Below are 26,735 nucleotides of genomic sequence, written 5' to 3'. Positions count from 1 at the left end.
TTTGAAGTTGTCAATGGACTTTTATTTTATTTTATTTATATGTGGTGCTAAGAATCGAACCCAGTGCTTCACATATGCTAGGCAAGTGCTCTACCACTGAGCTATAATCCCTGTCAGAGTTGCTCTATTAATTTACTCAAAAGACAATGAATTGTATTTTCCCTTCAAAGATGGATTAGTTTTTCAAAGCCTTAATACTCCCTATTCCTTGGTTTGGTCTCACCATCAGGTAGTTTGAGGGGATAGGGCTTTATCTGGAAAGTAGAAAAATTCCCTTGGTTTACAGGTTTCTATTCAAGGGACACTTGACTACAGCAAATACTTCTTCAGTGTTGGGTGCTTATTTCAGTAGTTCTTAGTGAGTTTGCTACCTTGCCTCTTACTATTAAGGCTTTAGGGGAGAGTTGCTAAGCTATATCCTTCAGTGTGGAGGTAACAGATGAAGGCATGAGTTCTGTAAGTGCCTTCTGATTCTTTTTTTTTTTTTTTTTTTAGTACCACGGATTGATCCCAGGGGTACTTAACCACTGAGCAACATCCCCAGCCCTTTTATTTTTTATTTTGAGATAGGGCCTCATGTAAGTTGCTGAAGCTGATCTTGAACTTGTGATTCTCCTTCTCAACCTCCGAGTTGAGGCATGCACCACTGCACCTGGCTGCCTCCTGATTCTTTTTTTCTTTTCTTTTCTTTTCTTTCTTTCTTTTTTTTTTTTTTTTGTGGTACTGAGGATTGAATCCAGGCCAGGGCCTTGTGCATACAAGGCAAGCACTCTACGGACTGAGCTATATATCCCCAGCCCCTGATTCTTAAGTACAGCAATACAAGTAACACTGAAAGACTTTACTCTGAGAACCTGCCTGTTGTAAGCCGAGGCAGTGAATTAAAGAACTCCAGTTCTCTAATAAATTTATTTCCAATAAATTTTCTTTTTATAGGTACCAGGGATTGAACTCAGGGGATTCAACCACTGAGCCACATCCCCAGCCCTGTTTTGTATTTTATTTAGAGACAGGGTCTCACTGAGTTGGTTAGCACCTCACTGTGCTGAGGCTGGCTTTGAACTTGGGATCCTGCCTCAGTCCCTGGAGCCTATAGGATTACAGGTGTGCACACTGTGCCCAGCTCAATAAATTTTAATTTTTATATTTGATGTTACTTATCAAAGTTTGCTATATATTTATGTTATTTTAGTCAAATGAATACATATATTAATTTTCATGGTAGCTCAATCAGAATAAATTTTTAAATAGTTAAAAGAGAGAGAGAGAGAGAGAGAGAGCGTGCGCGCGCTCCAGTTCTGTTCCAGACAGTAGGAAGAAGCGGGGTGGTATGGGCAGGGTACTTCTGGGCAGAGATCTTGAATTAGAAGAGTCAGATCTACCAGGGAACCTGAACTTTATCTGTAGATTCTCAAGGTAGATGTGGTTGGAATTTTCCCCTCTCCAAGTTTTGTCAGGATTTTTAGAGGGAGTAAAGGAACAACCCCTCTTTCAACCTTGTAAGACCCTTACTCTCTTGCATACTTATCTTCTTCTCTCTAGAAAACAATGTCTTCCTTCTTGAAATATAGGGACTTGGCTCAGGAGGCTCTGAGTGACAAAGAAATGAGTGGGAAGAGATGGAGAAAACAAGGAAGGAGGAGAGGAAAAAGTTTCTTTTTTTAAATGTTTTTATTAGTGCATTGTAGTTATACATAATATTGGGGTTCATTTTGACATAATCATACATGCATGAAATATAATTTGTTCCACTTCAACCCCCAGTACTTCTTCTTTCTCTCTTCTCCCCCCTTCCCTTATTCCCTTTCCTCTATTCTACTGGTCTTCAATTTATTTATAGTTTTGTAAAATTACTGCTTTATAAGTATACATACAGGTGAAATTCACTGTGATATACTCATATATGTACTTAGTATAATTTGGTCAATTCCATTCTCCCCCCCACACACTTTTTTTTTTGTTTTGGTCTCTGTTCCTTCCTGTCAGTCCCCTTCCTCTGCTTCAGTGATCTCACTCCCCCCCCCCCCCTTAATTTTTGCCTAGCTTTCACATATGAGAGAAAACATTTGACCCTTGACCTTCTGAGTCTGGCTTATGTCACTTAACATAATGTTCTCCAGTTCCATCCATTTACCAGCAAATGCCATAATTTCATTCTTTATATCCATTCATCCATATCCATCAATGTGTTTACATATTTATGGCTGTGTAAAACTCCATTGTTACATATACCACATTTTCTTTATCTGTTCCATCTGTTGTCAGGCTTCCAGGTTAGTTCCATAACATGGCTGTTGTGAATTGCATTGCTGTAAATATTGAAGTGGCTGTATAGCTATAGTGTGCTGATTTTAATTATTTTGTATAAATACTAAAGAAGGAGATACTGGGTCATCTGGTGGTCCCATTCCTAGTTTTTTGAGGAATCTCCATACTTCTTTTCAGAGTAATTATACTGATTTGCAATCCCACCAACAATGCATGAGTGTACTTTTTCCCCCACATCCTTGCCAGCATTTATTATTGTTTGTATTCTCAATGATTGCCATTCTAACTGGAGTGAGATGAAATCTCAATGTATTTTTGATTTGTATTTCCATGATTGTTAGGATTGTTTAACATTTTTTCATATATTTGTTGGTCATTTGTATTTCTTCTTTGCAAAAAGTCTGTTTGGTTCTTTTTCCCATTTATTAATTGGGTTGTTATTATTATTGCTGTTAAGTTTTTTCAAGAGAGATTTTTCAGTTGTGGAATTGTTTTTGATTTCTGGCTTTAAGCTCCATATATCCCAGTTTGGACTCTAGAGATAAAGAAGAGGAAATTTCATATAATTAGTTTGTAACCATAGAACTAATTCACTGAATGAAAACCACTGGACGTGTGATGAAGTACTTATTTTGTCCATGCTAGATCTGAAATCATAAAGTAGGTCTGTAATCAAAGTGTAATGAAAGGAACTCAGGCACATATGGTACTTCATTAGATTGGAATGTATTTAAGTAATTTATAGCAGAACCTAGGACAAAATACAGCTGGGCTGGTTGCAGACAAAGACAATTTGTAATAAGCATGAATAACAACAGAAATGCGTACATGTTACAATTAGTGCATTCATTTATGGTTTTGCAAGCATTTGGGATGAAGTGGAAAATAGTCTGTATCTGGAAGCTGCTTATATTCATGCTATTATTTTTTTAGATTGATTTTTAAAAAATAGACAAACATTTATATTATTCCAAAATCAAAGTTTTATAAGAGAACTTTCACTATCATCCTTGATTCTTCTTCCCCATCATACTACCCTACCCCATAGATAACAGTGTTTCTTTTTACATATAGAAGCAGATATCTGTGTGCATATATATCCATATCTGTATCTATCCATATATTTCCATATTTATATTTCCAACTGTTTTTTTTTTTTTTTATAAATGATAGTATGTGTACTCTTCTGCATTTTGCTTTTCTTCAGTTAACAATATATCCTACAGATTAGCCATTATCAGGGTGCTTTTCTCACTGCAGTTTGCATAGTATTCCATCATGTGATTAATGTAGTTTTATTCAGTTGGTTTCCTATGGACATACGGTTAGATTGTTTTCAGTTTTTGCTATTAAAAATAGTCATACAATGAATAATCTTTAGCACAAGACATTTTGTATTATTATAGTTTGGGGGTTGTTTTCATGGAGGTGGTATTGCTGAGCCATACTTGCTATTTTAAGTTTTCTTTCTATATTCAAAATGTTTATGAATGTTATTTCCTATATTCTGTGTTTATTCTGTAGTTATGGAATGTAGACTCATGTGTAAAGGTAGCTGATTGCAGAGGACATTTAAGTTGGGTTCATGGTGTGATGTTTTCTCCTGATGGATCATCATTTTTGACATCTTCTGACGACCAAACAATCAGGGTGAGAAATTCTGAGATTTTCATTTTAAACATTTATGATGGTGAGTGAAACTTTCTACAACTAAGAAATTGATGGGAAATATTGGGAGAAGTAAAGTAGGAAGCTATGAGGTTCATATTCTTCCTGGAAAAGTGCTACTATGTGGACTTTAATGATCTCATTCATTCAGACACTCATTGAGTATTACCATGGGTCAGGTGCTATGGGAAGTCCAATGATTAAACTGTATTTTGGTTAATTTGCATATATTACACTTGATTCCTGAGAATAATTTTTGACTCTTTCTTCTAACTTGAATTCCCATATTCTAATATATTCTGCCTTTCATTTTTCTCATCATTGTCTCAACTTTTCCATTCCTATTCCTAGGGTCTCATTACCTATTGCCTGTCTTACATTAGGCTCTCCCACAGTCTTCTTTCAAGCTTTCTACATGCTGCTTTCAGGATATTTTCCTTATGTGCAATATAGTCTTGTCTCTTTTGAGTGGGGAGGATGCTAGGGATTGAACCCAGGTCCTTGCATTTGCTCAAAACAAATACCCCCCCACCACTACCTAGGAAATACTTCTAACTTAACCTGCTGTTAAGCTTCACAGTATGATCTCATTCTGTTCCAATCTGTCTTTCGTTTTACTCCTACAGGTAACCTACATTGGACTGCTCAGATTTTCCTAAAACCCTGTAGTTTCCTGCTTTCTGTACTTTTGCTTAAGTGATTTCTTATGCTTTGAATACCATATTTCCCTATATTTCTGCATTTGAAATCTTGACCATCCTATAGGTTCCCTCTAGCCTTCCTTATTTGTGGGAATGTGTCTTATATCTCTTAATGCTATATAATTCTATGTCAGTTTCTAAGAACACTTATCAAATTCTGATTTTAAGAACAGATTTAAGGGGCTGAGGTTGTGACTCAGAGATAGAGCACTCTCCTAGCATGCATGAGGCACTGGGTTCAATCCTCAGCACCACATAAAAATAAAATAAAGATATGGTGTCCACCTATAACTAGAAAATAATATTAAAAAAAAATTTTAAAAAAGATTTAATTTACTCTCCATCTCTAGTGTTCCTCTGCTCCATGATCTATTCACACATTTTAGCTTATAGATGGGTCTTTGTGTCCATGGATCCTGGTTGGCACTATGGCAGCTAATACAGTGTTTTATACATTTTGTATCTAAAACCTATTTAGTACTTACTGTATGCCAGATATTGTGAAAAGTATTATATGTGTACTAATTTCCTAACTCTAACAACAGTCCTTTTTGAAGCTGAGGAAATAGGCACAGGAAGGTTAGTTGGGCCCAGAAAGGTCACTGCTAGTTAATGTGTCAGTCTTGTTGAGCTGGAGCTAGAATATAAGTCAACTTACTGCTTCTTCCATCAAGAAGGTCTTGTTTAAAAACAAAACAAAAAGCTGTGTTAAGAAACACACTGTTGCAGTATGTTTAGTGATATAATTAATTTATATTCTGGTATATTCTTGTGGTCTGGTATCAAACAGTTTGAGAAGCAGCAGGTGGTGTTTATCTTTGAGTAGCATGGGTTAATAGACTGCTCAAAGTTATAACATTATGTAAAACTAGAATTCATACTGAGGCATTTTGGCTCCAGAGCCCACACTTCTAATACTAAATGCTTCTCACTATAGCATGTGTTAGTAAATATTTATTGTTGGGTTATAATACAACATTTGGAAGTTTTCTTGCATTATAGACATTTTAATTATGAAGCGTGGCTTGTGTTTTGCTTTAAGAATAAAACTTTATATTATCTTAGAGGATGAACTTATAATATATAGTCATTTTTGTTTCTTTATATCTTAATCAGGTCTGGGAGACAAAGAAAGTATGTAAGAACTCTGCTATAGTGTTAAAGCAAGAAGTAGATGTTGTGTTTCAAGAAAATGACGTGATGGTCCTTGCAGTTGACAATATGAAACATCTGCAAGTGAGTATTTTTTTGAGAAAATAATTTGAAAAATTATTTTGGTTGAACTCAAAGTTATTGTTTGTTTTGGACTTGGGGTCAGGCATAATTGTATAGTTCTAACAGATGCCCCATAGGAATTAGTTGAATAAATATATGGGTCTTGAGCTATAGTTTAGATATGCCAGTATTTAGAATTAAATTAGCTGCTACTTCACTGTACCACACTTCTTTTTGATTGATATCTATGATCACATTCCTTGATTGGCACGGAGTCTTTGGGATACCATGAGGACACAATTGAACTTGTTTACAATAGTGATTTAGACATGTCTGATGGCATATATGGAGGGATGAGCATACTAATGGAAGTATTTTTGCAGAGGAAAGATAATAAGTTCTTTGAAATTAAAAATTACCTTAAGTGGGGAAGGAGTCTGAGTCATCAGAACTGAGGAAGGAGCTGGACTTTGTGTACTGAAGCATACCTTTTCATTCATTCATTCACTCATTCATTCGTGTATTTGTTCTGAATGCTTATTAATTCTCATGAAGGAAAAGATTGTGATGTACCACTGAAAGAACTATATTGCTCAGGGATCCCAAACAGTGTACTTTAGGGTGGGACACATAAAGAGGAAGGCATTTTTCAACTGATTGATAAAGGCTCCCAGAGGCCCATTGGCAGAGGAATGGTATTTAGAAGCTCTGAATGGTGGTTACAGAGACAGCAGATGCCTTAAAGAACATTAGCATTTAGCAGCAAGTTAGTGCCACTGGGTTGGTGTTAGGTTGGTGCCTTGAGTAAAGTTTCCTCCAAATAGAGGTCCAGTGCAGTGGGCACTGTGTTGGTAGAGAAGTCTGGAAGCGGGGGTAGCATTGTGAGCAGTAACAGCAGGAAAAAGCAAATCCGACATGGAAGATCAACACAAGAGACTGCCTTCTTGGTGGCCGGACCATGCAGAACAGCTGGGTAGTGGACCTAGGAGGAGTTAGTGTAACTGAGTGAGGGTTGAGTTGTGGCTGAGAGGGGTGGTAAGAGCAGCAGTCAGAGAAGAGCTGGGGGTAGGTAGTGAATTCCTTCTTGCCCTGCAGATTCTTTTTCAAGATGCAACTTGAGTTCATCGTTTTTCCAGATGGATTATATTAGTGCCTTATATATTTTTTTGTTTTCTTTTTCGTTTTTTAGTGGTGCTGAGGATTGAACCTAGTTGACCCTGTAATCTGTATAACTGAAACAAATTTGCTTGTTTCATTTTGAAAAATAATTCAAGAATTTTAGATTGTGACACTAAGGAAAAAAGGAATAACTGACAGTTGTAAGCTAGAGAAATAGTTTTCTAGATAGCATATCTTAGTTGAGTGGTAAGGCAACTTTTTTGTGTGTGATTTCAAAAAGTAATTATTAGCATTTGATTATGAAATTGGGTTACCTTAGTTAAATATTACAGATTCAATCAATAAATTATGCTTATGGGTTCTTCTCCAATATCCCTTTACTTTGTGCCCCTCTCCCTTAAAAATTCTTAAAATTGCCATGCTATGTGAGTGATTTGGAGGAAAAAATTCCTGTTTAAATTTAGATTTGTCTTTTTATGTATGTCTGTTTCAGTCCTGTTTCACCAACCCTTTTGAAAAATATCAGAAAAATATATTTTAACAAATGATAACCCTATTAAAAATGAACTTTGTGAAAAAATGGAAAACAGGGTATGGAGCTAGCTGTGGGATTACGAATCAGACAGATGTGTCTCAGGTGGTGGGCATAGCGCTGCTTTTAAACCTTTGAAGGCTTTTATTTTATGATGAAATGAAATGAAAGCATGAAGTGCTAAATACAGCTGCTGAGACAGGGATGTAGCTTCATTGTTCCCCAGGGAGCTGCAGTTAATTATTTTCTGTGTTTTATTTTATGTTTTTCAATTGAGGCCTGTGTTCTAAAGAAGAAAAACTGCTCCTACAACCTAATAACTGATGTGCCTTGTTTTTTAGCTCATTAATGGAAAAACAGGTCAAATTGATTACCTGACTGAAGCTAAAGTTAGCTGCTGTTGCTTAAGCCCACATCTTCAGTATGTGGCATTTGGAGATGAAGATGGTGCCATTGAGGTATTCAGTTCTAGTCTTGTGTAACTGTGTAACTGTGCGGAAGAGTAATTTATTTAAAATTAAGCACATGCCTGGCATTCTACACGTGCATACTAGACAAGTCTCCCTGTGATCTCTTAGGCATTGTTCTGTGAGAGCCTTTTCCAGGTGTTTGTAAATTTTCAGATTGCCTTTACCTCATGCTTTTTGTATTTTTTATTTTCTACCTAGTGTTTTTGTTGTTCTGCACACATTTCAAACACTGAGATTTAGCCAACTACACAAAAGCATTTTTTTCTCCTCCTCTTAGAAGCTCATAGGTGTGGAATGTAAATTGTTTCCATTTTGGTCCTGATAACTCCTTGGGAGTTTCAGTGCAGGGTGGGCTATGCTTGCCTGTTTTGCCACCCCTTGCTTTTTAGCATTTGGTGTTAGAAGTACATCTGCTCACCACCTGAAATCCTTATCTAACAAGACCAAGTAACTAAAAGTGGAATCAGGTTATAGGCAGAAAAGGTAGTATAATAAAAATAATTTGGGGGGCTTAGGTTATAGCTCAGTGGTAAAGCACTTGCCTTGCACATGTGAGGTACTGGGTTTGATCCTCAGCATCACATAAAAATAAATAAAGATATATGTCCATCTTTAAAAAATCTTTTAAAAAATAATTTGGATAAAAATAGTATTTATTACAAGTGAAATTCATCACAGAAGAACACATTTTTGTATAATAATTTTTTGAGAACATTGGCTCCTTCTCTCAGTTTGTCTCACCTAGACTCATTAGCCACATTTACTTTACTTTGGATTCATTTTCATAGGGAATTACATAGATATTTTCAAGTCTATATTGTTCCACAAAGAAGAGATTGAATACTAATACACAAAATGAAGAAAGAAATGACATCAATTTTATTATATACTTCCTGTGGTCATTGTAGCATGGATTTGGAGTCAAGACTTCATTTTTTTCTTCATTATTATGAAAAATTCATTGTTAAGATGGGTGCTATAAGAGATGATTGTACATTTAGAGGTCAATCTTAGTCTTCCCTTTCCTTTGTGTGTGTGTGTGTGTGTGTGTATAATTTTTATATATTTGTATATAATAATATACAAATTGTTGTATATTATTATTCTGAAAAGGTTCTTGTTTCTTCTTTTTCTTTTACCTGTTTGTTTGTTTGTGGTGCTGGGGATTGAACCCAGACCCTTGAGCATGCTAGGCAACTGCTCTACCACTGAACTACATCCCAACCATGTTCCTTTTGTTTTTAACCATCAATGTATCTAGAAACAAGCCTACTACATCCTTAACCTCTTCAAAGTCCTCAAACATTATATATACACACCCATTATATATATATAAACTACATATATATAGTTATATATATATATATACACACACACACACACACACATAATGAACTGTGTGAAATTACCAATATCTGACTTTCTAAATCTAATTTTAACATATAAAATGGCAATTTCATGTGGTTCAGCCTAAATAATAGCAACTAGCATTTATTAGACATTTACTGTGTCAGATGCTCTCATTGAATTCTTAAAACATCCCAGGTGTTAGATACTGTTATTCTTGTTTTACAAACGTCTGAACGCTTCATTTCTACAACTTTCCTAATTAGTAGAACCAGTATTCAAAGGCAGGTCTCTGAGCCTTTGCGCTCCACTGTTATGCTACCCTGCCTTCCCTGGAAGAATTATGAAATTGTCTATCCTGCTCACTTAGGAAGGCTCCCATTCGCACAGTTCTGTTTCAGCTTTTCATCTATGGGACAAAAAAGTTCTGAGAGGAACTACTTAGCAGAGAAAAGATTTATTTTGATTCATGATTTCAGAATTTTCTGTCTATGCTCCACTGGCTTCATTGTTTTGGGGCCTGTAGCAAGACAGAAACATCATAGCAGAAGGGTGTGGCAGAGGAAAGCTGTTTACCTCTTGGCTGCCAGGAATCAGAGAGGAGGGGCTGGGGACAAGATGAAATCCCAAGGGCATGCCCCTAGGGACCCACTCCCTTTAACTAGGCTCCCTTTCTACACTGGGGACCAAGCCTTTAACACGTGAGCTTTGGGAGGACATTCCAGATCCAAACCATTACTTCTCTTTGTTTTCCAAGGGGCCAGTTTGTAGATATATGGGTTAGGTTTGAATTTAACTCCATTGTTATTTTCCTTCGGCTTTCTTGACTACATTTTATTTTATTTTATTTTATTTATTTATTTATTGCAACCTATGTTCTGTCCCTCAACAATGGTGCAGTGGAAAGAGCGATAATGTGAATATCCTGATTTACAACATAATTCTGCTGGAACTGTGGATCCAGTTTCCTCAACTGGAAAATGGACAGAATGATGTTTTGCCTTAGCCATGTAGGAAGTATATGGACACAGCCATGAAAGCTTGTCTCTCCTATCAACTCCCTATGCATGAACTCAAAAATAGAAAAAATGAGACTCTTTCCTGTGTACAAAAGTAAAACGCAAAACCATAGCAGAAAATTATCATCATCATTATTATTAACTGACTATAATCTGAAGACATTAACTTATCTAATAGAAGCAGGCAGGTTTTAATATATCTAAAGAAAGACATCAGGTTCCACAACTTACTAGTTTTATTATCTTGGACAATTCATTTCATCAATTAGAACCTTACGTTCTTTCTTTGTATCAGAATTGGGATGCAGATTCAGAGAGATGATCTATGTGAAGTTTTAAGCTTAACACCTGACATAGAACCAGCACATAATATGTGTATGTGTATGTATATATATATATATATTTTAATTTTTATTGTTGGTTGTTCAAAACATTACATTTTACTACATTTTAATTTGGGCGAAGAAACCATATTTACTTTTGTGAGGGTGTAAGTTCATTTGAGAGCATTTTTGACAGTCATTATTATTATTATTTTTTTTAGTTTCTATTACTAATTTATGAATCTCTGTATTTGGCACATTAGTTCTTAGCCCTCTTAAGTCTTGTCATCCTTTATCTTTTCTCATCTCTGTTGTTTTGTGAAGAGCTTGCCTTGTCTTATCCAGGATATTTACTGTTCTTCTTTTTCATCCATCATAAATGTCTTTTTTTTTGGAGGCTAAGCCTGGACTGCCTCTTATTTGATGATTTGGGTAGTTGAGTATTCAGAGGGATCACTGGTTCCTCCTGCCATCTGGCCATTCCAGTGAATGTTTGATTTTACATGGTGTGTGCTAATGTGTATATATGCATATATGTGTATTTTTGTGTCCCATTCACTTGTGTATTTTTAGTTAACTGAAAGAACTATGAGAGGGGAATTCTGTACCCTTCTCTCATCCTATTTTCTTTTAGTATCTTTGTGGGCATAATGCCTAGGTATTGCTTAATTTCTTTGTATTAAGTTTTCTGTGTTTTTCTACTTTGAAGATTTTAGAACTTCTAAACAACAGAGTCTTCCAGCCCAGGGTTGGTCACAAGAAAGCTGTACGGCACATCCAGTTCACAGCTGATGAGAAGACTCTCATTTCAAGTTCAGATGATTCTTCAATTCAGGTGAGAGAACTAATGAATTCCTAACACATATAATATTAGGGAGAAGAACAAAGGAACATTTCTCTAGCAAAAGAACATTTTGAATGTGCCTGAATTCTAGTGTGCATTTTAAGCATATCACTTCTGGAGTGCATTCAGATTATGCACATGGACTTAGATGAAACCCATTTGTGTTTCTTACCTTTCCTTGTGTGTGGTGAGCAGTTTGATTTAGAACTCCCCACTGGAAGGTTGTTTGTTTTGAAAATCCAAGATTCATTTGAATTCTTTTGTCTGCCTTGGTATTTGTATTTGTATCAGTAAATAAAATTTTTGCCACATTTATGTAATTGCACTAATAAAATCTGATTAAAATAATTTCATTCTTATAAAGAATAACAGTTATTACAGAGATGAAATTCTATGAAAATTCTATGAAAAAAGGAGTGAAGATCGTGGACTTACTATATGTTCTTTTAAAATTTACTTGGTTTTCATTAAAGTTTCATGAACATACTTTAAAAACTCAGATAGTAGTAAGAGGCTTATTATGAAAACTATACCTCTTCCAATTTCTAATTCTTCAGAATTACCACTTTTAGCTTTTAGAGTTTCTTTTGATATATTTACCTTCTTACCTCCATATGGCCTGCTGATAGTGCTATTTTGGATTTTCCCATCTGAGGAATTATCTACTGGCTTCCCTATAGTAAGGTGCAGATTTGGGTTTTCTTCTTCCTCCCCCGTTCTACCTCTAGCATATGTATGTCTACGCATGCGCACACCCCATTGTCCTAATGCAGTATGACAAAATTTTCTTTAGGTCTTTAGTATTATTACTATGACTAAGTAGACTTTGTGTACTAAAGATACTATGAATACATTTATAATTCAGCCTTTCTCTAGTCATAGTTGGAAACTATTATTTTATCTTAAAACTTGAAGTTATTACTTCATTTTCCTCCAAATTCCAAAGTTGATGTTGAAAAGTCTGAAGCGATTCTGTTTCCTAATCTTTCTCTGTGGAAGATTTTAGGGTCTTAGTCTTCACAGAAATTTCATGTGTTTTGGTGTGTGTTTGATTTCATTCATTGTTTTGTATGTTTAGTATCTTAATTGGAAATGTATTGTTTTTAATTTAGGAAGTTCACTTTGAATTATTTCTTTTATATCTCTATTTATCTACATGTATATTTTACATACATATATATTTAATTACATATATTTATATATATATTTGGTTTGAATCTGCCTTCTCTTTCTGTAACACCTCTCATTTAGATGTTGGCTCCTGGATCAGTCAGCTAGTTTTCATCTTCTATATTTCAGCTTTCTATACTGTGCTCCATTTCCTGGAAGTGTCCTTAGTTTTATCTTTCACCCTTTTTATCGAGTTTTAAATTTCTGCCATTTTTCATTTTATTTCTGTTTTATTCTATTTTTTTTCTTTTTATTTTAATGCCCAAGAGTCTATTCTTATTATTTAATCTTGGTAGGGTTCTTTTTTTTGTCATTTTTGGAACTGGGGGTCAAACCCAGGGTTTTGTAATGCAAGGCAGATGCTTTGCCACTGAGCTGCATCCCAGCCCTTATTGTTTATTTTTTTGGAAGAGCTTTATGTTCTTTTTTTTATAGATGGAATATCTTCTCTTTCCTCTATGAGGAGATACATACACACATATACAATGTATGTAGAAATTATATATTTTAAATATAAATATGCAGTTTACATATAAATATGTAAATTGCCTGCACACGTGCATACACATGGGTGTGGGAGCATGTATACACACACACACACTCACACTCACACTTTTTGCCCTCCAAGTTGTCTTTTTCTGTTTGGTTGCTTTTGCCTTTGTTTTAAAGGCTTCTTTAGCCATGCAGTGATCATTGGGTACCTGAGATATCTGTGAAAAGGCTCATTTAAAACTTTCTGTGTTTACTGAGACCTTCTCTGAAAAGTAAACTGGATGGGAAACCTTTCTGTTAGTATTTCTGGGTCTTTTGTCTTTTTCTCCTCAGATTCCTAGAAAAGAATCTGGCAATTTTCTGCCTGGAGGATAAATCTGGCTGATGGGTTCTCAGAAATAGGTAGAAGAGAACTAGGAATAGATGCTAGAGGTCAGCATTTGTTCTGTATTTCACTTGCTCCCTCTGTTCTCCAAACTCCAGTTCTATCCTAGATGGTGCTGGTACCTTATAATTCAAGATTCTGGTGTGTTTTTATTGTCTGTAGCAGCATTATTCTGCAATTTATTCCCCTTTTCTCATAACTTTGGGATTCAGCAGCAGTTTTTTCTAATGTTTTAACAGGTCAGAAAAATAGAGAACTAATGAATTCCTAACACATATAATATTAGGGAGAAGAACAGAGAAACATTTCTCTAGCAAAAGAACATTTTGAATGTGCCTGAATTCTAGTGTGCATTTTAAGCATATCACTTCTGGAGTGCATTCAGATTATGCACATGGACTTAGATGAAACCCATTTGGGTTTCTTACCTTTCTAGCTTCTCGCCTCTAATCTTTCATTTTTATAAATGTTAAAAATGCATTCTTATTTTCATGAGATCTCTTCGCACCTTGCATTCCCCTGTTGTTTTTGGACCTTCTCTTTCCTTTGTTGTATCATCTTTGTTCTGCTTAGTTTAGATTCTGTTTCTACTCCTTGCAGGGTTTTCCTGGTTAATTCTGAGAGTTAATGGCCCAGGCTGGTCTACCTCTCCAGACAGTACCTACTCCTCCTGTACTCAGTTTCTGCTGCTCTTTTCTGGTTGGTCCAGGAAGTGTCGCTAGGCTTCTTTGGGATTCTCTGCTTCTTCCTATGTAGATGTTAATCCCATGCAGGTCTTACGGCTCTATTTGTCTCCATCCGTTTGTATCTTGGGGTTTGTGGGGATACCTTGTCACTTAACATGGTCTTACAGATAGCATTAGTGCAGTTTTGGTTGTGTTATTCTAGTTACTCTGACTGCTTTTATTAGATGGCTTCAGGGAGACTAATGAACGGTGTCTGAGCCACTGCTGTTTTCCCAGGAGTCCTGGACTTCTGATCGTAGCCCATCCTCATGCCCACCTTTGGATATCCTTAGAGCCTCCAATTTCTGAGCATTTCAGGAGTTTGTAGCATCTGTTTTTTGTTTTTCTCTGTTGTTTTTAGGATTCTGTTTTCTTGGTTCTGCTGCGTTAGTCACCATTTTCCTGCTTTCCAGCTCCAACATTGTGTCACTGTCTCCTTTCCCATCCCCCCCCTTTTTTTTTTAAACATTTAGAATTTCTTTTATTTGTATATATGTATATATATGTGTGTGTGTGTGTATTTTAATTGTCAATGGACCTTTATTTATTTGTTTATATGTGGTGCTGAGAATTGAACCCAGTGCTTCGCACATGCTAAGCAAGCGCTCTACCATGGAGCCACAACCCCAGCCCTCCCTTTTCCATTCTCTTGACCTTGCCATTTTAACAGGGTTTTAGAAGGAAAGACATAAGTGCATATTCAGCTGAAGTCACTATATTCTTTTATTTAGTACATATATTTCTTTTTGTGGCAGTATTTAGTTAACTATACTATTAAAAATGGTTTTAGAAAAAAAGGTGGGTTTCTTTTTTTTTTTTGGTACCAGAGATTAAACCCAAGGGTGCTTGACAACTGAGCTACATCTGCAGCCCTTTTTTGTGGTTTATTTAGAGACAAGTTCTCACTGAGTTGCTTAGCGCCTCACTAAGTTGCTGAGGCTGGCTTTGAACTCCTGATCCTCCTGCCTCAGCCTCCTGAGCCGCTAGGATTATAGACGTGCACCACCACGACTGGCTAGGAGAAAGGTCTTTTTATGTTGTGTCTTTGTGGATCCTGTGAAGGTGTAGTGAAATTTGGCTTCAGTCTAGAAACTTTTTTATTTTAGGATCCCATGATGGTCCTTTATTAGCTGTGAAACTCTGTAATAGTCACATTTTTTTCCTCTCCAGATGTCTTTGAAATAGTAAAACTAAAGTGCATCTGATGAAATTCTGTTGAGACATCATATGGTATATAGTCTTTCTATTAGAAGTTTTAATTCCTAAGGTTTTATGACCTGCTTAAAGATACCCTCAGCCAGAGGAAAAATACTTTCTAGAAATACTTTCAGAATGGGAGTTATTTTTAGAAATACAAGTTATGTTTTATCTTCTTTTTCTGTTCTGCTCAGAATACTTTTTTACATTTACAGTGTCTTAATGAGTGTGCTTCCATGCAGCAGAGCTCTTGGTAGGTATTTCTAAACAATGACTGATTGAGTTTTGTTTTAGATTTTTTATGATTTAGTAAATGACTAAAAACGTAGGTTTGTTTTGTTCATCGTTGTATCCCCACTGCCTGGAATGTAGTAGAAATTCAGTAAATCTCTGTTGAGCTGAAGTTATTGCCAAAATTCAAAGAATCAAGTGACCTAGTTATAGCAGAGTTATGAAAATTGAGGTCCACTTTGGTAGTTTTGTGATTATTTACCTTGAGGTAAGTAAATAAAGTCCAAGTAGTAGCCATGCTCACCTGAGTCATTGTATAATTATTTATTGACTCTTGCAAGTACAGGAAAATTTTTTTAGCATTTTTAAATTTTAAGTTTTATTTATATAGTTGAAAAAATTCAGTAGTTTGTATACTCATAAAGGTTATAGCCAAATAGACATCCCTCAACTCAACTTCGATGCATTTGACTAATTTGGGGGGGAATGTAACTGTTACACCAAGGTTGATTCAAATGGCATGTTAAGTTTGAGCTCACAAAAAAAAAAAAAAAAATCACTGTCATCACTGCCTCATAGAAATCTTCTGTAATAAAGCTAGGAAGGCTATTATTAATCTCCCTTCAGTGACTGTCACATTTTTTGTCACATCTGTGCAGGAAGGTGCCCTGGCTTCTTGATGTGGAGGGCAGCAGTAAGCACCTTAGTTGGGAATGGACACTGAATCAGACACAGCTGAGACTGGTAGTGTCTGTCAACAAGGGCGAGCTGTACAAGTGGTGAAGCCCTGGGAGGGTAGGAGGGAGCTAGGAAGTTCCTAGTACAAGTGTTCGGGTGTTTCATGCTTAGATACACAGGGTATCCATCCTTTCTGGTATAGTCTGGGGAGCCAGGAAAGCTGTTCTCACCCCACCACCCAGCATATCTCATTGCATTCTTAAAATACTGAAATTTCTAATTCATTCTCATTAGAATACTCTTACTTCTAGTTCCTTGTCTAAAGCCCCAGTTTGCATACAGGATACACTGCTCCTGGTGATCCTGTTTTTGAGAACATGCACCCTGAGCCAGAAAATAGGGAAAGATCTGAGAGCCAGGGCTTGGTGAGGAGGGTGACTTCCAAGAGCAGTGAAAAAAGGAATAAAGAAAGAGGAGTAAGAGATGTCGTTTATTTTTTTCTTTTTGTGATGCTGGGAATTGACCCAGGGCCTTGTGCATGCGAGGCAAGCACTCTACCAACTGAGCTATAGCCCCAGCCTGAGATGTTGTTTCTTCTATAGTTTTGCTTAAGCCTGATAGGAAAAGGCTTAAGGACATTTTTACAGCTTGAACTTCACCAAAAACTAGACCCAGAATGTTTGTAATAGGCCTACCTCGGTTGGTGGCTGATTTTTCTTTATCTTTTTATCCTTTTGGAGCCTGCCTGATGGCCCACACCTTCAATGGGCACTTTGGGCTGTCTCTTTGAATATCTTCCCAACCTTTTTTCTCTACTGTTCCTTCTGCTTCTCCTGCGTTCTAGCCAGATTGAACTAGGAACGGTCCCTATACTCTTTTAACATTTTTGTACACCTATACTTTAAATCTAGATTTATTCCTTTTGTTTGAAAAGCCCCTCAATTTGTGAATCATACTTCCAGACCATTCCTTTAGCCTACTTTGAATGCACTATCTCCACCAAATCTTCTGTAAGGAATTGCTTTTTGATTTCCATTTAATTTTTATCTCTACGATTAATATCATCTGTTTTAGTTAGCTTTTTGTCACTGTTACCAAAATACCTGACAAGAACAGCATAGAGGAGGAAAGATTTATTTTGGCTCATGGTTTTGGAGGATTGAGGTGATTGTTGCCCAACTCCATTTCTCTGGCTTAAAGTGAGGCACAATATCATGATGGAAGGCCCTGCTGGAGGAATGCTGCTCAGTGCATGACAGCTGGGAAGCCAAGAGGGAGAGAGGGGAAGTGTCCACCTCCCAGTAGTCTGTTCAGCTACCAGGGAATTAATCCATCACACAGATTAATCCACTGATAAGATCAGGGCTCTCATGATCCAGTCATTGCTTAAAAAGCCCCACCTCTGAACCTTGCTATACTTTCACCACAAGACTTTGGGAGGACATTCTAGATTTAAACCATGACATCTATGTAGGATTTTTTTTTTTTTTTTTTTTTTAGTATGTCTCAGTTTTTATGCTAGACTCAGGTTTCTTTTTTTTTTTTTAAATTTATTTTTTAGTTTTAGGTGGACACAATATCTTTATTTTTATGTGGTGCTGAGGATTGAACCCAGTGCCCCATGCATGCTTGGCAAGCACTCTACCACTGGGCCACAACTCTAGCCTCTCAGGTTTCTTTTTGATAGATCCTTGCTTGATTCACATTTGCCTCACATGTAGGTACTAAATAAACATTTGTTAAATGAGTTAATCTGAAGTCAAGAATTAACAAGGCTCTCAATATAGTTGCTTTGATTAGTAAATATGGGATGTTTTACACATGGACATGGCCTAGAAATAGTCTCTTCTGTTCACTCCTGTGTCTCAGACGTTCTTATGTGCTTATTTTGTGTTAGTTACTGACATTATTTTAATTCCTCGTCCGCTTGTATCTGAAGATCTCTTCCTGAAGCTCCATGTGAAAAATAATGCCCTATTGCTTCTTCTTTCATTTTGAGGCTTGCATTAGGGGATGGCTAAGTCTCTGAAGCTTGGAGACCCTATGACCTGATTTTAAGCTGTTTGGGTCAGCTGACCTTGTTGGGTAATAGGTCTAGCTTCAGTGGAGCCAGAATCTACAGACGTGCCCAGCTTGTGGTTCAGAAATCTGTGAATATGTAATTGGGATAATTTTCTCTGCAAAATTTAATCAGATGGTGAGCTCACTGCCATATTGTGGCTTTTCTCCATCTTCTGGTATAATTAACTGTTCTCCAAGCAACTGAAGAAAACAAATTTTATTTAGGAGAAAAATATTTTATTTTGCCCCAAGTCAAGTTAATTAAACCCAGCTTTTGTCTTTGTAAAATGTGGATACCATATTCCTTGTTACTCCTCTCTGTTTGGAGTGCTACAAGGATAAAGGACTTGAACTGAGAGTGCATACTCTCCCTGCCCATCCATGGGATATTATTGAGGGAGGTTATAACAAACTTATTTCTTTGATATTCAGATATGGAATTGGCAGTCAGAGGAATATGTTCTTCTGCAAGGCCACCAGGAAGCAGTGAAAGACTTCAGGCTTCTAAAACATTCAGGATTGCTTTCTTGGTCATTTGATGGAACAGTGAAGGTAATTTGAATCTCAGGTTTTTAATTTTTTTTCAGTATTTTGCTATTGCAACAATTATATTTCAGTAGCCAAGAGCACATAGATGTTAAATGGTGCAGTTTCTAATTTTTATATTCCTGTTTTTTTTTCACTGTGGTCACTTATATCTGCTGTATATATGTGAGCATTTTATACCAAAGGGTACTTACTTAAAGAAGTCAGAATAACTAGTGTGCTAAAACCCATATTTTAGATCTGTCTTATAGTTGATCATGCTCTTTAATACAAAATGTTCTTAAAAGTTTAACTTCTAAGTGTTTTGTTCTTAAGGTATGGAATACTATTACTGGAAAAATGGAAAAAGACTTTGTCTGTCACCAGGGTACAGTACTTTCTTGTGATATTTCTTCTGATGCTACCAAGTTTTCATCTACCTCTGCTGATAAGACTGCAAAGGTATGTCAATAAATTGAACTGTCCATGCATAAAACTGTACTATTTTTTTTTCTTTTTCTTTTATCTTTTTATTGGTTGTTCAAAACATTACAAAGCTCTTGACATATCATATTTCATACATTAGATTCAAGTGGGTTATGAACTCCCATTTTTACCCCAAATACAGATTGCAGAATCACATCAGTTACACATCCACATTTTTACATATTGCCATATTAGTAACTGTTGTATTCTGCTACCTTTCCTATCCTCTACTATCGCCCATAAAACTGTACTATTGATTATGTATTATGAGTCCAAATAATGTATAAAACAGGATAGTAACAATTTCTATCTAATGTCTGTTTCATATTTTAGGACAGCATAATGGCTAATCTTTAAAAAGGGTTTGCATATGGTGGACTTTATTCTAAGAACTTCATTTCCTATAGTAACACTTAATCTTCATACTGTAGCTATCATTGTCCCCATTTTACAGATGTAGAAACTGAAGTTGGAGAAGCTTATATGAGTTACCCTCAGTCACAAGGAACCAGTAAAGAGTGGAGCCCAGTGGGCTGGGGTTGTGGCTCAGTGGTAGACTGCTCGCCTAGCACATATGAGGTGCTGAGTTTGATTCTCAGCACCACATAAAAATAAATAAATAATGCACTAGGCCCTGGGTTCAATTCCTAGCACCATAACTAACTATAACTAACTAACTAACTAACTAAAATAAAGGTATTGTGCCCAACATTTATTTATTTATTTATTTATTTTTAATGGAGCCAGTACTCATACTCAGGTCTCTGTCACTCCACAGACTGTTCTTAACTGATTTGTGTTCTTCTAAGTCTAAAGATAAAGAAGGTATGACTTTTGTCCTTGAGTGGAATTTAACTTGAGTAATTAAAGGGAAATTCAGAAAAATTAATAGGGCTGCAAGTTGGAGTTTGGGCATCTCATTAAAGTATATGCACTGCAAATGTTTCAAACTTCCATTGATGGAGTTTATGACTGAATAGTACTCAAGTCAAGGTTTGCAGATGCTTGTTTTTGAGTTTGTTTATCATTCCTAAACAATTGTAATTGCCTTCCAGATCTGGAGCTTTGAACTCCCTTCTCCTCTACATGAGTTGAAAGGCCACAATGGCTGTGTACGCTGCTCGGCCTTCTCTGTGGACAGTTCCCTGCTGGCAACTGGAGATGACAATGGAGAAATCAGGGTAGGCTGTTTGCTACATGAGAGCACTGCTCCTCTTGGAGCTTGGGCCTGCACTCTTTACCTCTTGGGGACCTTTGATAATGGGACAGGGAGGCACAGGCCCTGGGGTTCTGATTGGATGAAGCATTCTTTGTATATTTTTGTGTGTTTGCCTTTACTGTAGGAAGAATTCATTTTGGAGTTAGACTGAGGCATTTCCTACATATGTGAGGAGGCAAATGCCCTAGTTATTTGCAGCTGGTTCTCTGCCATTAGTTTGAGAGTGATTCATCTTAATTTTTGGACTTGAACCAAAGGTTGCTTTTAGTGGCAAAATTTGAGGAAAGTAATTTTGTAAATCATTGTCTGGGTTATAAATGAATTGCAAATTCTGCTGGTTTTGATTGCTCAAAGAAAAGATCTCTTTAGTACTTTACCAATTAGTCAACATTTACAGTGTGGTTAGTTGCAGTCTTCTCTCTGCTTTGTTAACTGAATAGTGCAGAGGATCACATTTCTGTAATTGGGTGGGCATTGAAGGGCTTCTTACTGAGGTAGAGTCTGCAGGATAGGCCAGATTTTACCATCCTGCAGTGCTTAAGATACACATATAAACTGTGCCGATTTTACTTAGGAAAACGTCTTTTTTAAAAGGGAGACAATCTTCATGTCTATGGAAATACAGTGCAATTTGGAAAGTATTGCATGCTGTGAGATCAGAAATCACAGAAAAACAGTCAGAGCTGGTGGTGTTAAAGGATTGGACAGATATGGGGAATTGTGGATATTGGAATGGCTGCTTAGTGATCAATATACATGGAGGATTGAAACTCAAGGAGTAGGCATATAATGCAGACCAACAGGAGAACATGGAATTTTTATGAATAGAGGTAATCAGAAAGGATGTCCAGTAAAATTAATATTCTCCTTAAGGACTAAGGAACAAACCTTCTATTCTATCCCATTCGCATAATGCTCTGCCAGCTGAAGTGGCAGGCCACTGTGGGATATTCCTTGTGCTTTGAGTTCTCATCTTTGGATGAAAGGGCTCCTTTACAAGTTGAGATAGTGTTCCATTTTTCAGAACCCCCTAAAGGAAAACTCTTAAAATTTCAAATGTGATTTAAAAAATTTTCCCTGGTACATTTTCTGAAGAAAATTTTGTTTTTCTACTTGATTATTCATAATGTAGGAACACGATTCATTTTTGTACATATAAATAAAAATAGCTATATATATTTATATCTAGCTATATGTATTATATCTACCTATATATATATTATGTATAGCTGTCTTACTGAATTCTGTATGTTCTTTTCCATTAGTTTCTCTTGAAATTTCTAGGGAGACATTTGCTGATTTTTTTTTTTGGTGGGGAGGTGGGGTACCAAAGATTAAACTCAGGGACATTCAGTCACTGAGCCACATTCCCAGCCCCATTTTGTATTTTATTTAGAGACAGGGTCTCACTGAGTTGCTGCCTCACTGTTGCTGAGGCTGGCTTTGAACTCACTATCCTCCTGCCTCAGCCTCCTGAGCTGCTGGGATTACAGGTGTGTGCCATGGCGCCTGACTTCAGGGAGACATTTTCAAGTGATGATTTAACTATTTCCTTTTGTACGTATGCCTCTATTTCTTTTATTATTCTCTTGTGCATTTCACTATTGTGTATTAAGTATCACAGGAAATAAATGGACATCATCTGTAAATGACTGGGTTGTTGTTAAGACTCTAGTAAAATAATCTTAGAATATAATATATGTATTTAGAACCTCACAGGGACTTACATACTTTAGATGTTTGAATAATATTTGTCAACATTTTTGATATTAACTTTTGGACTTTTTTTTTCTTCCCCACTTAGTTTATATGGCTTCTTTTGTATTTCTTGCATCTCCCTTCATTCATTTTTCTTTTCTTTTTTTATGTACTGTGCTGGAGATTGAATCCGGAACCTGCACATGCTAAGCACATGCTCTACTACCAAGCTATACTCCTAGCCCCCTCTTTTAATTAGAGTTAGCATTTGAATCAGTCACTCTATCCTTTTGCTTTGTAAGAATGATCTCCATATATCCCAAAGATATGTAAATATATATTTTAAAACTAGAGAAGCTTCCGGGTAACCCGTTAATGGACTGTGTGTTGTGTTTGCATAGATATGGAATGTCTCAAATGGCGAGCTTCTTCACTTGTGTGCTCCAGTTTCAGTAGAAGAAGGAGCTGCTACCCATGGAGGCTGGGTGACGGACCTTTGTTTTTCTCCAGATAGCAAAATGCTTGTCTCTGCTGGAGGATATCTTAAGGTAAGAGTTCCTGAAGGACTGTGAAAGAGAAGAATCATCTCTGCCTTTCTTTCCAAGCTGTTCCACTTCCTGTTTCTCAGTTGGCTCCCTATAGTGCAGCAGAGTGAAAGGGCAGTTGCTGTCACTGTTTTGCAGTGATGAGACTGAGGTCAGCAAGGGTGCTTTCCTCAGGTCTCTTGTAGGCTTTGATGACAGCTCTCCTCTCAGTTCACCAAAATCTAGATGGTCAGAATGACTAGCAAGCAAGTGGGGTGTTCAACAATTTTACCCTCCATGTCACTCATTATTAAATATTTTTGTTGAAATTCTTTTAAAAATATTTGTGGAATTTATTTTCTTCAATATCAGTCACAACAACAACAATAATAAAAGCAGCATATTGCTCTATAATTTATAAAATGTGTTACTTCGTCATCTCACTAGCTAGTTTTCTGAAGCCTACATTTTATACCATCCTTGGTTATAGAAGAGCATACTGAATTTTGTGGACATTGTGACTTTCCTGAAATTATATAATTAGTGAGTAGAAGGGCCAGGACTCACACCCAGGTCTTCCTCCTCAGCTTTTTGTAGTGGGTTGGCTTCTGCAAACTTACTGGTGGCTCTTGGGGCCATGATTTGAATATGTTGTGGTGCTTCAAAGTCTTTTTTTTGGTGCTTGCATCTGTTAATCCCTCCATTCAGTAAGATTGCTCTCCATGCCTACTGTGTACTCAGGTACTACTGTGTGGCGCATTTGTTAAGTTTTGTTCCTGCCTAACAGCAGCTAATAGTCTGGGGAGGCAGGTGATAAATAAAGCCTCTAAAGTGCAGGAGGGGTCTGGCATATGGTTACATGAGGGAAGTGGATAGGCTGCTTGGTGGGAGTTACCAGAGGTTCACATGGAGAGGGAAGATTGAGGGTCTTTAGAATAGTGGTTTACTTCTTTTTTTAAAAAATATATTTTTAGTTGTAGTTGGACCCAATATCTTACATTATTTACTTATTTTTTTATGCGGAGCTGAGAATCGAACCCAGGACCTCACTCATGCTAGGCACGTGCTCTATCTCTGAGCCACATCCCCAGCCCAGCCTTTACTTCTTAAATGGGTAGAAGGTGATACTATATATTATACTGACCACTTGAAAATTCTATAAGCTTTTCATTTAGAATAGATCCCATATAAGATCTTATGATACTGATATTTCTTACTGAAAACAGCCAACTGAAGCTGATTCTGATCATCTAGATATTCCGAAATACTTGAATGAAGTTTTGGTTCTATGGGACCCATATCATTGCAATTATCTACAACATAAAACTCTAGCTTATAAAATAAGATAAATTAGGTAACAGTTTTTAGCTCTATGAAAAGATATGAATTATGATTCCTTTACAAGGTTGCATTGGAAATACAATTCTGTCAGTGTTAATGCTGCATTAACCTCTGTCTTTTTGGGCACAACTTCATTCAGTTATCAGGGGATCCCAAGTCATGATCATCACTTGTTTTCCTTTAAGGTAAAGGTAAACTGTAACTCTTGGTTGCCTCTGAGGATAATGCTTAGAGGAGGGTCATTGCTGCCTGTGTCAGAAGCTGAGAGTTTTGAACTGTATTAGTTCCTGAAAACTGCTCAGTCTTCTGACACCAAGCTTCTAGATACCATGCCATTTGATTTCCTGAGCTCCATAAATGCTGTCACATAATTGTGAGTCTGGCTTTTAAGGTGTTACAAAGATCAATGACCAGATTTGTGGAGCTCTTGGAGAATTTTGAAATAAAGCAGCAGAACAGGTCTGTGTGCTCTAGGGGTTATGTCTTAAGGCTAAAAGAAACTGTAGCATGTATATTTAGTCTGTATATTTAAGTGATGATCAGGCTGCTTTTGCCTTCTGGTTTGATTACTGGCATGGTTATAGCCCAGCCTGCATCTACCCAGCATGTTAATGAGACTATCCAAAAGCACAGAACAAATTAAAAGTAAAAAGGAACAGCTGCTGTAGTGGCCAAGAAATTAGGCCTTTTGAGTCTGCTCACTTTAAAAAGAATCCAAGCTATTTAAATTGAGTGCCAGTGAAATAAAGTAGGTATCCAGTTGCTAAAAAGATTTTAACTTTCAAAGTTACTTCTATTTGTACGTGAAAAAATAAGATAGCTTTTACCTGAATTAATGCCACAGAGTACATATTGTTATAATGCAAGAAATTCACATTAATTCATACTCCTGAGGAAAAAAGCTGATCTGAAAGGTGGAACACATGGTGGTAAGTGAAAGTGTACCATCATGTAGAGGCAGCAGTGTCATGGTTGGGAGAGTGGGCCTGGGGACAGACTGAGTTCAAAGCCGGACTGTGCCACTCATTAGCTTTGTGACTTTGCACAACATTGTTCTATCTCCTGGTGCCTCAGTTTTTTTGTACAATGGGTGTGACAATCATACCTCATTACAGAGATTTCCCACATACACTTGTCCCCACACGTATGCCGCTTCCCCCACTATCAACATTCCCTACCAGAGATGGTGCATCCTTTGCAATTGATAGACCTGTGTTGACACACATTGTCACCCAAATTCAGTAGTTTACATTAGATTCATTCTTGGTGCTGTACCTTTTATGGGCTTGAACAAATCTCTAATGACATGTATCTACCATTTCAGCATCAAACAGAGTAGGTTTACTGCCCTGAAAATCCTGCGTATGTGCTGCTATTATAGCATCTATTTTTAAAAGTCTATATTAAACTGTCTCCAGGGACAAGGTCTGTGTTAATAGTGGGAAAGGAAGAAGGGTCACTGGATTCAGAAGCCAGATCTTTCCACCTCTGCCACCTGCCAGGGTCTGGGGTTCAGGTTCTTCTTTCAGAAACCCACTTCCTTATTTGTAAAATGGTGGGTTAGGTGATAAGCTATAAGAGCCTTAGACACTGAAAAGTAGTGAGTCTCCTCTCGGGACAGAATGTGTCCTTTGAACTCTTGATTACATTGCCAGTTCTAGAAGATTCCAGGTTAGTGCATTCTGCTTAAGTAAGGTTCAACAAGTCTGGTATGCTTTTATCAGTTCCTGTGACTAAAGAGAACATACATAATCGACTCCCATAACGTGCTAAGGCAGAATGCTAGCCTTGGCCATGGACACAAAGGTGGATGACACTGTGTTCCTAATACTCAAGACTTTTTTTTGTAGTACTAGGAATTGAGCCTAGGGGTACTCTGCTACTGAGCTACATTCCCAGCCCTTGTTATTTTTTATTTTGAGCCAGGGTCTCACTAATTTGCTGAAACTAGCCTTGAATCTGCCCTCCTGTCTCAGCCTCTCAAATAGCTTGATACATCTGAGGCCTTTGAAAAATATGTTCATTTGCATTGTTTCTTGCCCTTGTTTTAGCTGTGAGATACATGGGTAAGCTTTATGGTCTCTATTTGGCAAATGGATATAAATATTGTTATAATCTTAGTGAATTAAAAGATTGGAAGGGAAAGGAAGGGAAAGGAAGCACCTGCTTCATTTGAGATGTTAGTATTTATTAAATAAATACATAAACCATTACATAAAGAAACTGGGTCATATGTTCTTGAATCACGCCTGGTGGAAAGGAAGATTCTCTAGAGAGAACATTCTGAGTGTCTGTCTGAATTCCAGTCTGTGACTACAGAGGGGCACTGGAGTGAAAAGAGGGGCAGTCATCTACCAAGATGTGCAATCAGGAGAGCCCAGTCCTCCATGAGGAACTCTGTCTCCTGGTGCCTGCAGCTCTCAAACAGCTGCTTGTTTCTCTAGAAGTGCTGGAGTGGGGATGGAGTGGGGATGGAGTGGGGATGGGTAGGGATACC

General features: G+C 36.9%; 1 protein-coding gene across 2 annotated transcripts in view; it reads left to right on the top strand.

Annotated features, from left to right (window-relative positions):
• Positions 1–26,735, top strand: part of Apaf1 (apoptotic peptidase activating factor 1) — a 78,133-nt gene that overhangs the window by 48,871 nt on the left and 2,527 nt on the right. For both annotated transcript variants that reach the window (XM_046419265.2, XM_058571285.1), the window contains 8 exons: positions 3,793–3,918; positions 5,754–5,873; positions 7,845–7,961; positions 11,372–11,497; positions 18,878–18,997; positions 19,307–19,432; positions 20,512–20,637; positions 22,775–22,921. In XM_046419265.2, coding sequence (XP_046275221.1) covers positions 3,793–3,918; positions 5,754–5,873; positions 7,845–7,961; positions 11,372–11,497; positions 18,878–18,997; positions 19,307–19,432; positions 20,512–20,637; positions 22,775–22,921 — 1,008 coding nt within the window. The remainder of the gene's footprint in view (positions 1–3,792; positions 3,919–5,753; positions 5,874–7,844; positions 7,962–11,371; positions 11,498–18,877; positions 18,998–19,306; positions 19,433–20,511; positions 20,638–22,774; positions 22,922–26,735) is intronic.

Source organism: Marmota monax, unplaced genomic scaffold (genome assembly GCF_021218885.2).
Source record: "Marmota monax isolate L192 unplaced genomic scaffold, Marmota_monax_Labrador192_F-V1.1 WCK01_AAM20220418_F8-fsc00036, whole genome shotgun sequence".
Classification (NCBI taxonomy): Eukaryota; Metazoa; Chordata; class Mammalia; order Rodentia; family Sciuridae; genus Marmota; species Marmota monax.
Note: the sequence above shows the minus strand (reverse complement) of the source record. Positions and strands in the feature narration are given on the sequence as shown.